This window comes from Notolepis coatsorum (genome assembly GCF_963971535.1).
Source record: "Notolepis coatsorum genome assembly, chromosome: 20".
Classification (NCBI taxonomy): domain Eukaryota; kingdom Metazoa; phylum Chordata; class Actinopteri; order Aulopiformes; family Paralepididae; genus Notolepis; species Notolepis coatsorum.
This window is the reverse complement of record NC_140184.1, coordinates 61,220,009-61,234,762: the sequence shown is the minus strand read 5'-3', so window position 1 is coordinate 61,234,762 and position 14,754 is coordinate 61,220,009. Positions and strand designations below refer to the sequence as shown.

Sequence of the window (14,754 nt, the reverse complement as noted above, 5' to 3'; positions counted from 1 at the left end):
ATAAGCTTTCTCAGCACAGCATTACACAACACTGGTGATGGGCAGTAGCTAGCTACAAGTAGCGACGCTACATAGCTTAACTACATTTCTCAGTAGCGTGATGGTAGCGTCGCTACTTTTGAACCAAGTAGCGTTCTCTGTAGTGCAGCTATTTTTTGAATCAAGTAGTGGCGTAGCGTGAGCAAAACGCTACACGCTACTATCCGGAAACAGACTAAAAAAAAATAATAATCCCCGGAGAAAACCCACTATGATTGGTTGGTTGGTTTAGATACGAGTATGACGACTCACGATTGGGTAAGGTTAGGCCAAAACATTACGGGTAGGCCAATCAAAGGCAGGATAGGGCGGGACATGCCACTCCAGCTCCGCAAATCAGGAAGTAAAAAAATCAAAACACAGACCACTGAATGAATGAATGAACCACCAGTCCGCGCAAAATGGCAGAGGGATTCGATGTTTCCAGGGCTGATGGCATTGATGAAGATGATGTCAATAACAACAATGCCTCTCCATGGCCCTATCTGGAAACATTTATGAGTGTGTTTAGGTGTTTATTGTGTCAGCCAAAAACTAAGCTGCTCTCAACTTCCCACACGTCCAGCACTAACTTGAGAACACATATTCAGGTGAGCTGATGAAAAGCTTTACATAAACATTGTCAACTGTTCCCAAACAGCACACAAGTCAGTGCACTTTTTGTCAACAGCTTTAACTAACAGATAGCTGCTATCATGTTTCACTGTAGGCAGAAAATGTCAATATTATGGGGGTGGAGAAAAGAAAAAACAAACTAACATAAATAATACATACACTAAGAGGGAAAAGATCACCTAAAGCAGTGGTTCTCAACCTGTGGGTCGGTCAGGACCCCCAGGGGGGGGGTCCCCACATGATTTTGGGGCCATGGAATGTTTTGTGAGTTACATATTTAAATACATTTGGTCATTTAGCTGACACTTTCATTCAAAGCAACTTACAAATTGTGTACAACAAGTCAGCAGGAGTGGTATATCTAGCAGCCAAGGATAAGTAGTATTGTTTGTCTAGCAGTGTCGAGCTTGAGTCAGGGTTCCCACGCTTGCCTAATTTTTTTTTCCATACTACCATCAACAAATCAATCTTAACTATATTCACAGGACATACTTGACTCCTATAAGACTGGAAAAAATGGGTCTTATACAAGACTCCAAATGCTCTTTATGTACAAATGGGGACGAGGGGACATTTATGCACATGTACTGGGACTGCCCACCAGTTAAGATATTCTGGAAAGAGGTGACCCAGCAATTATCAAATCTCGTAACTTGGAATATACCTGTACACCCCTCTGTATTACTGCTGAAGTGTGAGTGTGCAGTACCTCCACAGCTAAAGAGATTGGTTTTGTCTGGTATCACAGTGGCTAAAAAGCTGATAGCATCACGATGGTTCCAACCGGAAAAAATGTGCCGAAAGGTCTGGATTATTACATATCTCGATGTGATCTATCAAGAAATATCTACAGCAAGAATTTTGGGTCTCAATGAATCCAAAATGACATTGTGGTTAGAAGTGGTGGAGAAAATAAAAGCTAGCATATAATGGTAATGTCTGGTTAGGAGCAATGGAAAGTGGATGGATTATCCAATGGGGGGGTCCGGGGGGGGGGGGTACGAGCTGGAGCATATGTGTGTAGGTTTTTAGATAACAGGTATTAAGGGTATATCCTATATATGACAATTAACTAAAATGTGATTTCATTGGATGTGCACTGTCAACTAATGCTTGTGTATCTTATCGTGTGTTGTCATGTTTGTTTATATGTTTGTTTAAAAAATAATAAAAAAATAAAATACAAAAAAGGCTCAACTTGGCCCTATATTTAGTTTTAAGAGCCGTCATGGATGAAAAGCCAGCTTCACACAGATATGTGGTGCTGAATGGTATCAACACCTTAACTGCTGCATCATGAGATACTTGGTACTCAGCACCACACTCAAACGAGCTCTCCAGGTGGTATCAGATGAGATTTCAATGAGTTCTTCCAAGAGTTTGGATGGAGATGTGTCAGGAAGCTTTCTCTCAATGTTGTCTGTAAAGTATTTTTTTTATCCTTTTGTGTTTTATTAAATAATGATTTTCAGATTTAGAGAAATGGTCAAACTTATCCAAATATGGTATTTTCATGGAAAACCGTGCAGCTGCAACAGATAGCACTTTAGTAATCCAAAAATAATAAAAAAAAAAAAAATTTAATCTCAAGGCACCCCTGGTAGCTCTCGGTGCCGCCGCACCCCTGTTGAGAACCGCTGGCTTAGAGTAGACGACAGAGTACAGCAACTTGCAATGAGTCTGGTCTACAAGATAAACTACACCACTAAGATACCCATGTACATGTCGAAATACTTCCCAAAGGTCAGTGAATACCACAACACCAGAGGGAGTTCCACAAATCATGTTCAACCCAGATTCGGCTCAAACAAGGGACTAAACACGTTTCGCAATTATGCCACATCAATGTGGAACGCCCTACCCACAGCCGTAAACATTTTTTAATCCCTACCCACCTTCAAAACCGCTCTCAAAGAGCACCTACGGGAGGCTGCAATTAGAAACTGGCCCCCGTAAATGTCCAAACCCCCCCTCCCTATGCTTGCACCCCCCTCCCCCCAACCAACCCCCCCACCCCCTCCCAATGTACAGTCTCCTCCCCCTCGTATGTATATATCTTCTGTTAGGATCTCTGTAAATGTCCGAACACGAAACACGAAGACGAAAGTCTTTCTCTGGTCTGCATCCCCTTAACAATTGTGTGTATTGAGCTGTACTGTACCCATTCTGCAATCTGTTCATTAAAATGTTATTTTTAAATGTTCAATCAATCAATCAATCCACACACAAGTACACACGAGCACACACATACACACACAACACATGCTGCATTCGCTCACACACAAACGGTCACTTTAAACTAAATGGAAAGGACACAAGGAATGAGGAACATAAAGGTCACTTTAAGGAAAGAACTGATGTGATTCTTGTATAGTATAGTTTAGAAATAGCAAGTATAGCATAAGGATATAGAGTAAAAACTGTATATTGTATAGTAGTGTACATAGGACCCAGTCCCTTAAATCTGTAGCTAACATTGTATTGCACTATCTCAGGACTTCAGCATGTCTATTTTATCATGCCTATTTTATGTCTATTTTATTACCCGTTTATTATGTCTATTTTATTATTTAGTATTATTGCACAATCAAAGTGGGCATGGCCACCCGCATTTCACTGTATGCCCTGGTATGTATGTGACAAATAAACCTCTTGAATCTTGAATCTAATTTACCAGAAAAAACAACTAATTAATTAAATTTGACATTTTGAAATTAGTTTTTCAAGTGCGGTACATTTTCATTATAAGATACACTTCCCCAACAGGTAATTTCCCTGAGGTATTGTAAAAGACAGTGGGTTTACAGTTCCATCTCCTCTTCTGTCTCACGGCTCTCACCCCGGGGATGTACAGTTCTATTATACTTCTGTCTCACGGCGCTCTCACCCCGGGGATGTACAGTTCTATTATACTTCTGTCTCACGGCTCTCACCCCGGGGATGTACAGTTCTATTATACTTCTGTCTCACGGCGCTCTCACCCCGGGGATGTACAGTTCTATTATACTTCTGTCTCACGGCTCTCACCCCGGGGATGTACAGTTCTATTATACTTCTGTCTCACAGCGCGCTCACCCCGGGGATGTACAGTTCTATTATACTTCTGTCTCACGGCTCTCACCCCGGGGATGTACAGTTCTATTATACTTCTGTCTCACGGCTCTCACCCCGGGGATGTACAGTTCTATTATACTTCTGTCTCACGGCTCTCACCCCGGGGATGTACAGTTCTATTAGACTTCTGTCTCACGGCTCTCACCCCGGGGATGTACAGTTCTATTATACTTCTGTCTCACGGCTCTCACCCCGGGGATGTACAGTTCTATTATACTTCTGTCTCACGGCGTTCACCCCGGGGATGTACAGTTCTATTAGACTTCTGTCTCACGGCGCTCACCCCGGGGATGTTGGACACCACCTCGAAGGTGACCCCGCACCCGGGAATGGTGCTGCGAGTGGACATCCTCTTCAGGAAGTTCTGGGCGAAGCCGGGCCGCCCGGGGTTCAGGTTGACGCAGACGCGCTTCCGCAGCACCAGCTGCATGTCGGCCGGGTGGCTGAGCTGCACCACCACACGCACCGTCAGGTACACGCGCTGCTCCGGCCAGCACCCACCCCGACTCAGCTGGGGACACTCGTGGACTGTGGAGTCCCAGGAGGCCTCCGCTTTCACCTGGGAAGAGGGGGTAATAATCTCAAACATTTGCATATGAATAAATGTCTATTTTGCCACTCTCTATCGCCAATTATATATATGGGTTTAAAAATATATACTTCGGAATTTTACATTTTAGTTTTTTCAAATGATATGAAAGTGCAGACTCTGAGTTTCAAAATAAGGTATTATTTGTGGTAATTTAGCAAATATTCTGCCATGTATGGCTGAATACATTGGTATTCAGGAAAGCATAATTCTGAGTTCTGAGGCTTTAAAGTTCCTGGGGCTGTTAAAAGAGATTAGCATACTACTAATCCCACAATGCAAAGTGGCCTTGGAGGACCATTGAGGAGGACTGAAGGATTACCTGGGTGGGGGTGGGGGGGATTGATTGATTGAAAATTGTATTAACAGATTGCAGAATGGGTACAGTACAGTACAGCTCAATACATACAATTGTTAAGGGGATGCAGACCAGAGTAAGACTTTCGTCTTGTTTACATCAGGGTCGACATGAATGCCTATCTTAATAGGGCACATTCAACCCATTCACATTGAAATAGGCGCTGCTAGTTTTGTCTGAAATGCAGTAACTTTCATCATAGTAGTATCGGAAAATATTCTGTATAACAGCGGGTCACTGGAAGAAAATGGCAACTTGGGTTTAGGCAAAATAAATGGCAGTTGGGCAACATATCATGACAGACGTGTGGTGCATTATGACATTACTGTGATAGCATTATATTTTACTTTCATAGCTAGCTATTTACAAATAGGACCGTTTTTTCAAATCAGAAGGAGTTTGTGTCACAAAGGTTCTAACCGCGAGAGAGAGGTGAAGAGAATGGGAGATAATCACTGGAACACTAGAGGAACCGCAAATCCATAGCTGTCAATTATAAATCGAAATCCGTCAAGCATAATCAAATAAATTCTAGTCTATTCCATTAAATAAATTAAAGTTGGCTGTGTAGAACTGACTACTATTTTAGCTCATATTAAACCATAATTTTTGCTTTGGCACAGGCCAAGATTCTGATGACTTATGTCTCATAGGTGTGATGTGTGATATTGGAAAATAACATCCCAGTTACTCTGTGCCACATATGTTGTACAAACAGCCATACACAAATAGTCAAGTTGTTGTAGTAGTTCTAAAGCCAGCGCATAAAACAGGTATAATTTGCAACGCTAATCAAATAACGCTATCCATATAAAAATAGTCATCTATTCTGATAGGTTACCATTTAAAATTTTAAATGTATATACAAATATTTTTACGATACTGATAATACAGAAATATGTTTTCGATACTCGCCCTATGTAAGAGTGTGCACATACACACACCTATCAATCCTACACAGGACAAGGACGGATTGTACCTCTCCATCGTAGTGCTTGACTATCTGCAGGTCAAAAAAGTCATCGTCATCCTCTCCGCTTAGAGTGGCATCCCAACCCCCTGCCTCCGGAACCTCAAACTGGTCCTGAGAACTCAAGTCATCCGCTGGGATATGAGTGTGTGTGTGAGAGAGTGAGAGAAAATTTGGAGAGAAAGTATTAGCATCATATCAGAAAAAAAGACAAAGTAAACTCTGCGATAACTAAGATAGACATATGTACACTGTACACAGTATATTGAAGTTAGTGTGAGGAGAGCAGACTCACCACTGAGGGCCAGGAAGAGCACTGGTGTGTGTGTCTCCATGCCTGGGAGGGGCACCCTGACAACAACACATACAACATGTTAATGGCCAGCACTAGCAACAGTCTGACATCCTTCCTATTAACCCTTTCAGATGTACCATCTCATACTGTATGTACGAGACAGAATTTTGAGAACTATTTTGTTCTGTAAATGAGGTGGCCTCACCTCAGAGTAGGGTTGTCACGATACCAACATTTTTGTTTCAATACTATACCAATATGAATTTCGATACTTTTCCTCAAAATCAGGGAAACACTCAGATGTCCTTATTTTTCTTTTGATCCACTTTTTCTCCCCATTTTTCTATTTTTCTCCCTTCCCCAATTTCGTATTGTCCAATTCTACCCTCCCCTGTCTCAAACGTTGCTAGACTATGCCTCCCACAAGCCGGCTGCAATGTGGACGAAGCCTTGCATCACGTGTCCCCTCCGGTACACGAGGAGGCACATCTTTTCACCTGCACAGCGCAATCTCTCAGCGGCAAGGGTCTGCATGGGAGGGACACGCCGCCCCCGTCGCTTCCTGATTATACTGCGCAGGCGCACCAACCGACCTGTAGGAGTCGCTGTCCACAACGTCCGATCCCCACCCACCAGCTTCCCACCCCCTAATACTGCCAATTGTATTAGTATGAACCACCAGCCAAGCTGGTAGCAACGCCGAGAGCTGGGCTCGAACCCAGCATCTCCTGCGTTGGTGGCAAGCGCCTTGCCCACTGCGCCACCTAGCCGCCCTCAGATGTCATTATTGTTCTTTATTTTAAAACACAACAATGAACAATGACAAGAATAAATAAATTAAATTAAAAGCAATGGCATTCAAAATGCTGGAGAACTTTTTTTTGCACTCAAAACAGTTGCTGTACAAGGTTTCTGAACCCAGCTTTCTCAACTGTATATATAGTGGAACTTGGTCCATACAGATGAACTCTGCGACTGCCCTGTTGATCCTTTTATCATCTTTGGACTAATTTGTGTACTTAATATGCTGCTCAAAAAAAGCGGAGGTTAGGTTGCTTCTGAGTGGGGGGAGTCACTCTGTGAGCCAAATGCAGCAGACTTCTGTAGTTAAAAAAAAATCAAGGGGTAGAAAAAGTATGGTTGTATTATTATACATTTGTCATAGCAGAGGGCCTAATTAGTTTGAGATACCATAACCTAGAAAACATTTTGATGAGTGAGACTGATTATAGCCTATCATAATCTAGAACTAGGTTATGTCATATTGTAGGCTGTTTAACAAAAATAAAATAGATTTCCGTTGTCTTTATACAGTATGTATGAACCATTAATGGGCAATTGTCAAATGTCTCTGTATAAATCACGTTTGTGACTAAGCCATAGAAATGAGATTAATTATTAATTTCTGTTGTGGGTAGGCAACAGCCAACAGGGGATGCTGTGTTTAATAGCTTTCAGCACTGCAGTTTAGGCTATGTATAGCTTATTATTAGGCTTTTCAATTTATTTTCTATTCTTGCGAATAGCATTGTGGAAATTTTCTAATGCTCGTATAAGGAACTGTAGTCACGAGAGCTAGCATAGCTCGTCCAACGAATGTTGGTATTAATGGCATGACTACAGTACTGATAAGAGCTACTGTAGCACGTAACGTTAGTTATCACAACCATCGGCAATCGCAGTGAGGATTTTTTTTTTTTTTTTTTACTTTATTTTTTTTAGCGTTTATCGCTTTTCTGGTCAAGCATGACCGACAGATACAGGGTGAAACGGGATATAGATCAGGGGAAGACATTCTGGCAAATGACGGCGGGTCCGGGAATCGAACTCGGAGTCCACCAGATCCGTGACGCAGCACGGTTTTCCCCGACGCAGAAATAGCGCCGAGATATGCGGTGAGCTACTGGAGCTCCCCGCAGTGAGGATCTTTATTGATTAACGTTAGCTAGCTAGCTTTAACTAGAATTATAGTTCGCTAGTTATATAAGCTAACGTTAGCCGAGTTTATTCTATGCAAAATGTGCTAGCTAGCTAACGTTAATCAATAAAGATCCTCACTGCGATTGCGATGATTATGATAACTAACTAATCGCAGTGAGGATCTTTATTGATTAACGTTAGCTAGCTAGCACATTTTGCATAGAATAAACTCGGCTAACGTTAGCTTATATACCTAGCGAACTATAATTCTAGTTAAAGCTAGCTAACGTTAATCAATAAAGATCCTCACTGCGATTGCCGATGGTTGTGATAACTAACGTTACGTGCTACAGTAGCTCCTATCAGTACTGTAGTCATGCCATTGATGCCAACATTCGTTGGACGAGCTATGCTAGCTCTCGTGAGTAGTTTGTTGTTCTTCATTCCAGAAGGTTGCTTCCGGTAAACTAGCGCAACGTCACCACTGACAGCAGCGCTGTGCTCCAATAGGAAGACATTCGCATGCATAAATAAAAAAAATAAGAATAAAAAAATAGTTTTTTTCCAAACGCAGTATAGTATCATTTCGAACACTCTAGTACCGCGGTACTATATTAATACCGGTATACCGTGCAACCCTACCTCAGAGCTCACCCGAGTATAAATAAAGGTTTCAATCAATCAATCAAAAAACTGAGCATTATAACTTCTAGAAAACATTAAAAAAAGACCTGAAATGGTTAAATGCTAGGATTATTTACAAAGGAACCATCCACGTTTGATCAAGCATAAGCTGCTATCTGCAGAGAGAGAGAGAGAGAGAGAGAGACACAGCAATGTAGCTGTATGAGGCTTCTTTGACAAAGCTTGTCTCCATTTCCTGAAATAGCTTTCAGAGGGTGTAAAAAAAAAAAAAAATCAGGAACAAAAACATGTCATTTTGACACATTTTGTTTGTAGCTTCACGCTTGAAAGACTACAATGAATAGGGGAGGGGAGAGAGAGAGGGATATCTAAACCGTTTTATTTAGAACTAAGAGACACACGCTTCTCTGTCAACCCAGTTCCCAACTCTTATCACGCAAAGACAGCTCCTTGGAAAAACAAGGAATACAAAAATAAACATACATTTTGTTTAGTTTCATCCCACAGGTCATCAGAGGTTGACTAATCCATTTTATAAATGGGTTAACCTTAAATGTTAATCCTATCATTTAATGGGTAGCTCACATCAAGCAATCGGATTGGTTGATAGCCGTGGTATAATAATTGAATACAACGGCTATGACGTCCAATTCCTTTGCACAATTCGTCTGAGAAATTCTTTTTAGGCACAGATGAAAAAAAAATGTAACATTTAAGGTTAACCTCAACCTCTGTGGTAGCCTAAGGGCTTGTGTCCATAGCCGACGTTTTATGAGTTGTCAGCTCCTTTTTGTCATTCATTTCTATGCAGGAGAAGCGACAGGCGCGCTCCTCTTCCCAGCGACGCGCCTCGCGTTTTATGAGCTCTGGGCGGCAGCGTTTTTGGCAGAGCACTCCCAGCTCATAAAGTTGAAACTAGTTAAACTTTTGGAAAAGGAGCACGCTCATCAATGTAACTCATCGAGGAAGGGGCGGAGCCGCGGCTGGCGCGAGCATCAGAAAAAACGCTCTGAGCTTTTTTTTTTTTTTTTTTTTTTTTTAAATGCTTTGAGTGGACACATAGCCTAACTATGAAAGAATGGACTGAGCAGTGCATATCTCTGGAAAAAAACTGCAGACATTAATCCCTGCTGCCAGACTTTGACTAATTAAATACATTTACTAATTTAGCTAACCCAAATTAGTGCAATCTGACCTGTTAGTGCAATCTGACATGAGTGCAGGAGCTTTGGTGTGACATTATAATATAAAAGTATATATAAGCGTAAAAGCAGCATTCAAGGCTGACAGGCAGTGGCCTCGTTTCAGTGGCTCAGAGGGTGCATTCTGGCCATGGCGCTATTCCAACAAGCTAACAGACTAAAGAGCTAGCGTGAGCTAAAATCAATACGCTTGAGTGCACTATGTGCAGGCAGCCAGGTGGACCTATTGGAATCTGTCTACTTTTCATGTTGCTATACTTGGTGAGCATTTTATAAAAGCAATAGCTCACTTCAGGCTGTGATATAGTGATTGTATTACAGCTAAGGGGCTTGTCCTCCCCCTCACGCCAAACAGAACAACGCCCTTAAGCTATGATATAATCATAATACACCACAGCCCGTCATGAGTTATTGCCTTAACGTTACTCCAAAATCCAAGTCACTGCAACTCATTAGCCTGTTGACCACAGATAAACAACAAATATGTTATCACATTTGATCTTGCCGACTCATACTTAAAGACACATGCTCAGACATAATTTCATAAAAGACTCAAATGCAATGTTTCCAAACAGGCATGGCATGCACTCACAGTCCCTCTTTTGTGGGAGAGTTAGCACGTGTTGGTTTTAAAATCAGATTGGAGCATAAATTAGTGCCACTGTTTTTGTTTCTCTGGCACACATACACACTAGGGATGGCGGGCGTGATCGATTCATTGAGTACTCGCTGTTTTAACTGAACTTGAGTGTTTTTTTATTTGGTTACCAAGTACATTCACTAAAAGTGCTCATTTTTGCCAATGAAGTGCTGAAATCCTCTAAGGCGTGAGTTATTGCAGGAAGACAACAATGGAAGCCTGAGAGGGTTGGAGAGGAGTAACGTTACCGCAAAAGGTTTGTTGCGTTGGAATACAGCTAGCTTAGCGTTATCTAAAAGACAAACAGCAGTCTGGGTTTGTGCATTTTTAAATCGTGTCAACAATATATCGCTCACTTTGCTTAGCGTTCATAGACTATTGATACTGACACACTGAAGTTGTGGCCAACAACGTCAGTTGTGCTACAGTACATGGACCCAAACACTGCTACTACTGCTAGCCAAAGAGAAAACGTCATGTACCAAATACACACACACAGTATCTCTTACCATTCTGCAGGGGCTCCAGGTATGCCACTGCCCGCCGAGGGCACCATGACCGCATTGCGCTCTTCAGTCAGGGTCAGACGCCACTCCAACAGCTGGGCCTCCCTCTCAACATCATCCTCCGTCTTCTCTGTAGATGGATGGACAGAAACACACACAGAAAGGTTTGGACGACTCCCATACAGACCTAGGGCTTTCTAATTGATGTGTATGTGTTAGGGCTGTCTTCAAAGAAAGAAATTACCGTAATTCCTCTAATAGTAACCGGGTCTCAAATACAAGCCGGGTCTCTATTAATGGCCGGGTGCGCTCTTGAGCTAAGCAATTATAAGCCGGCCTCCTAATACAAGCCGGGTTACTAATATACTGAGCTGCATACTGAGCTAGTTACTTGATTTCACTTTGAAAACGTTGAAATGACCAGTGACCACCTGTAATTGCACTGTTTACTATTTCATACAGTACTTGGTTTCAATAAATGAATCCAGTACATTTTACTGGGTTCAAACTGACACAAAATGTTGATTTATTCATTATGATCCGTTTGAAAATTTTAAATATAGGCCTCCCTCTTATACAGGCCTCCTCCTAATACAAGCCTGGTACCCGCTACAGTTGAAACAAATACAAGCCGGGGTTACTATTAGAGGAATTACGGTATTAAGATTTTGTCGACTAATCAAATAGTTGTCATAATTACAGTCCTAGTTGGATTTTGGTGTTTGTGTGTGTGTGCGTGTGTGTGTGTGTGTGTGTGTGTTACCTGCTTTGCTGACCAGACTCTGCAGGTGCTGGTCTAGATACTCTTGCCTCTTAGTCAGGGCCGTCAGCCACTGGTGACGCAGGCGCTCCAGATCCCGCTCCTACAGAGATAAGAGACTTCAGTAACCTCACAACAAGGCAATCTAGAATTACACCCAATCACAACAAGGCAATCTAGAATTACACCCAATCACAACAAGGCAATCTAGAATCACACCCAATCACAACAAGGCAATCTAGAATTACACCCAATCACAACAAGGCAATCTAGAATTACACCCAATCACAACAAGGCAATCTAGAATCACACCCAATCACAACAAGGCAATCTAGAATTACACCCAATCACAACAAGGCAATCTAGAATTACACCCAATCACAACAAGGCAATCTAGAATTACACCCAATCACAACAAGGCAATCTAGAATTACACCCAATCACAACAAGGCAATCTAGAATCACACCCAATCACAACAAGGCAATCTAGAATTACACCCAATCACAACAAGGCAATCTAGAATTACACCCAATCACAACAAGGCAATCTAGAATCACACCCAATCACAACAAGGCAATCTAGAATTACACCCAATCACAACAAGGCAATCTAGAATTACACCCAATCACAACAAGGCAATCTAGAATTACACCCAATCACAACAAGGCAATCTAGAATTACATCCAATCACAAGTCAATCTAGAATTACACCCAATCACAACAAGTTAATCTAGAATTACATCCAATCACAACAAGTTAATCTAGAATTACATCCAATCACAACAAGTCAATCAAGAATTACCAATCAGATTTAAATTTGTATTCAAACAGTGGCAGTACAGTATGTGTATGAAAAGAAACAGGGTCTCAGATCTGGTGAGAAGCAGCAGGGCTTTTACACAGTGACTGTTGCAGGTGAAAGCAGGAGAACGCCCTTCAAGGTGATGATTTTGAGAGGTGCAGGTGGGATTCATCACAACTACCTTGTTGTTGCTAGAAGCACCTACATGACCTGCACACTTACAAAACTACCCTACTAGGACATGCATGTAGGAGTGTCGACAATTTGCCAGTTGTAAAGCAATATGTTTGAAAAGTAAAAGACATGCACTTTTGCGAGACCTTTATAAAAAGCAGCGTTATTTCAGCACAAAAGAGCATAGTGTCAGTCATGATTTGAACCACTGATGTCATAGTATGGTAATTCAAGAGCAGCACACGAGACAATTGAGCCTCAGGGGGCAGCAATGAAATGTCAATTATTTTAACTCGTGTTAAAACACATTGTCCTCTAACCAGGGGTGTAGCTCCAGATTCTGGGCCCCATGAAAGAATGTATTTGTAGGCCCCCAGTAAGCGCGCAAGCGGATTTTTTTTTGGCAATTTTTTTATTGATGAAAACGCATAATATGGTTTTTACCTATACATTCGGATCAGCAGTTCAGCACCTGCACTGTTGGTGGGTGAGCCTAGTAAAGGATGTCGCATTGCGTTCATCTTCAATGAATGAACCAATGCAATAGTCTACCAAAGCCCCCCCTCTCTCTCTATATATCTCACACACACACTTCAGAAACAAACATAGTATCAATGAGAGCATCAATAATACACCCGAGTGATGTCTAGTAAAACATTTTTTTTTTTTTTTTTGGTGGGGCCCCCCCAGTGCTGGGCCCTTGGAATCATCCTAAGCTACCCCCCCCCCAGCTACGCCCCTGCCTCTAACTCATATTATAGCTTGCCGGTCCCAGGAACAAAATTACAGCGTGTGGTCTCCAAAATGGTGTCCAAGGTGGAGTTTAATTTCACAAATATTTAATTCACCAGAATGTGGCAGAATGAGAATGACTATCCTGATAATCTCTCCTCTATTATCTCTGCTGTTATAGTATAGACAGTTATGAACCTCATCGCTAAATCATATCCAACAACAAATCGTTTTGGATGGCTGGGGGGTAACTGAGAAAGAATTCAGTTTGGCGTCCGTGGTTGAATGCATTTGTATTTTGGGGTCCTTGACATGAAAATGGGTGGGAACCCCAGGTACATGCTATATCAGCGGTTCACAAAGTGGAGTCCGGGGACCCTCAGGGGTCTTTCAGGGGGGGTCCTAATTAGGGATGCTCGATATTGGCTTTTTTACCGATACCGATATACCGATATTGTCCAACTCTTAATTTCCGATACCGATATCACATTTTAATGCCGATAATATCCGTAGGCCGATAATATCGGACATCATTTCTATAGAAATGTAAAAAATTTAAAAAGAATTAAAAAAAAATTGAAAACCGATACCGATATTTTCCGATATCACATTTTAATGCCGATATCGGCCGATAATATCGGACATCCCTAGTCCTAATGGGTCCTAGTTAAAACATTACACTCAAGATATTACTGCCATCTCAGTTATGGAAATCAGATCAAAGAATAACCTTCAAAAGGGCGTCCCGGAGACAAATTAAAACGAGATGGAGTCTAATGTGTATCTACTTGATGGTCCTCGACAGTCTGGGAATCTCGGGCCTATACATGTTTCAGTGCCGACCTGATAGCTGTCCATCTCGTCTGCCTCCTGCGGCAGGGGCTCGGTGGCCTTGCCCTGGTTGACCCGGGACTGTCTGATCTCCACACAGCCCACAGAGACGGCCAGCACCACCTCCGATATCAGAGGCATGGTGCCCGAGTCCTGCACCGAGCGAACCTCCACCTGGATACGCCGCGACTGGCCCTGAGATGGTGGGAGAGGATAGGGGGGGGGGGCAATATTAAAAGTCAGTCACATCTTATGTATCTTTTAAACAATTTGATATGATTTCCTTGAATCTGTAGAACATGTTATGGGGTGAACAACAGTATTTTCCTATACTAAAAAAGAAAAACTTTCCCAGACCTGGAAATGATCATTAAGTAATATTCCATACAGACACACACACAAGGGCTACCTGTCGTAGCTGGAAGATGCCTCCAGTGCGAACGTCCCTGGCAGGGACCACCTCTACAGGCATGAAGTCTCCATTCTCATTTATCTCCAGTATCTGAACCCAAATCTCCAGACGCCGCGTTACCTCACTCCATCTGCAGGGGGAGACAACAA

The 14,754-nt window shown here is 42.2% G+C and overlaps 1 protein-coding gene across 1 annotated transcript in view; it reads right to left on the bottom strand.

Annotated features, from left to right (window-relative positions):
- kif13ba (kinesin family member 13Ba) overlaps positions 1-14,754 on the bottom strand; it is a gene marked incomplete at its 3' end in the record, with an annotated part of 212,184 nt that overhangs the window by 15,089 nt on the left and 182,341 nt on the right. The window contains exons 24-30 of the mRNA XM_084337338.1: positions 14,603-14,735; positions 14,206-14,388; positions 11,657-11,756; positions 10,897-11,023; positions 5,981-6,036; positions 5,695-5,819; positions 4,052-4,327 (exon numbers count right to left, since the gene is read on the bottom strand). Coding sequence (XP_084193464.1) covers positions 4,052-4,327; positions 5,695-5,819; positions 5,981-6,036; positions 10,897-11,023; positions 11,657-11,756; positions 14,206-14,388; positions 14,603-14,735 — 1,000 coding nt within the window. The remainder of the gene's footprint in view (positions 1-4,051; positions 4,328-5,694; positions 5,820-5,980; positions 6,037-10,896; positions 11,024-11,656; positions 11,757-14,205; positions 14,389-14,602; positions 14,736-14,754) is intronic.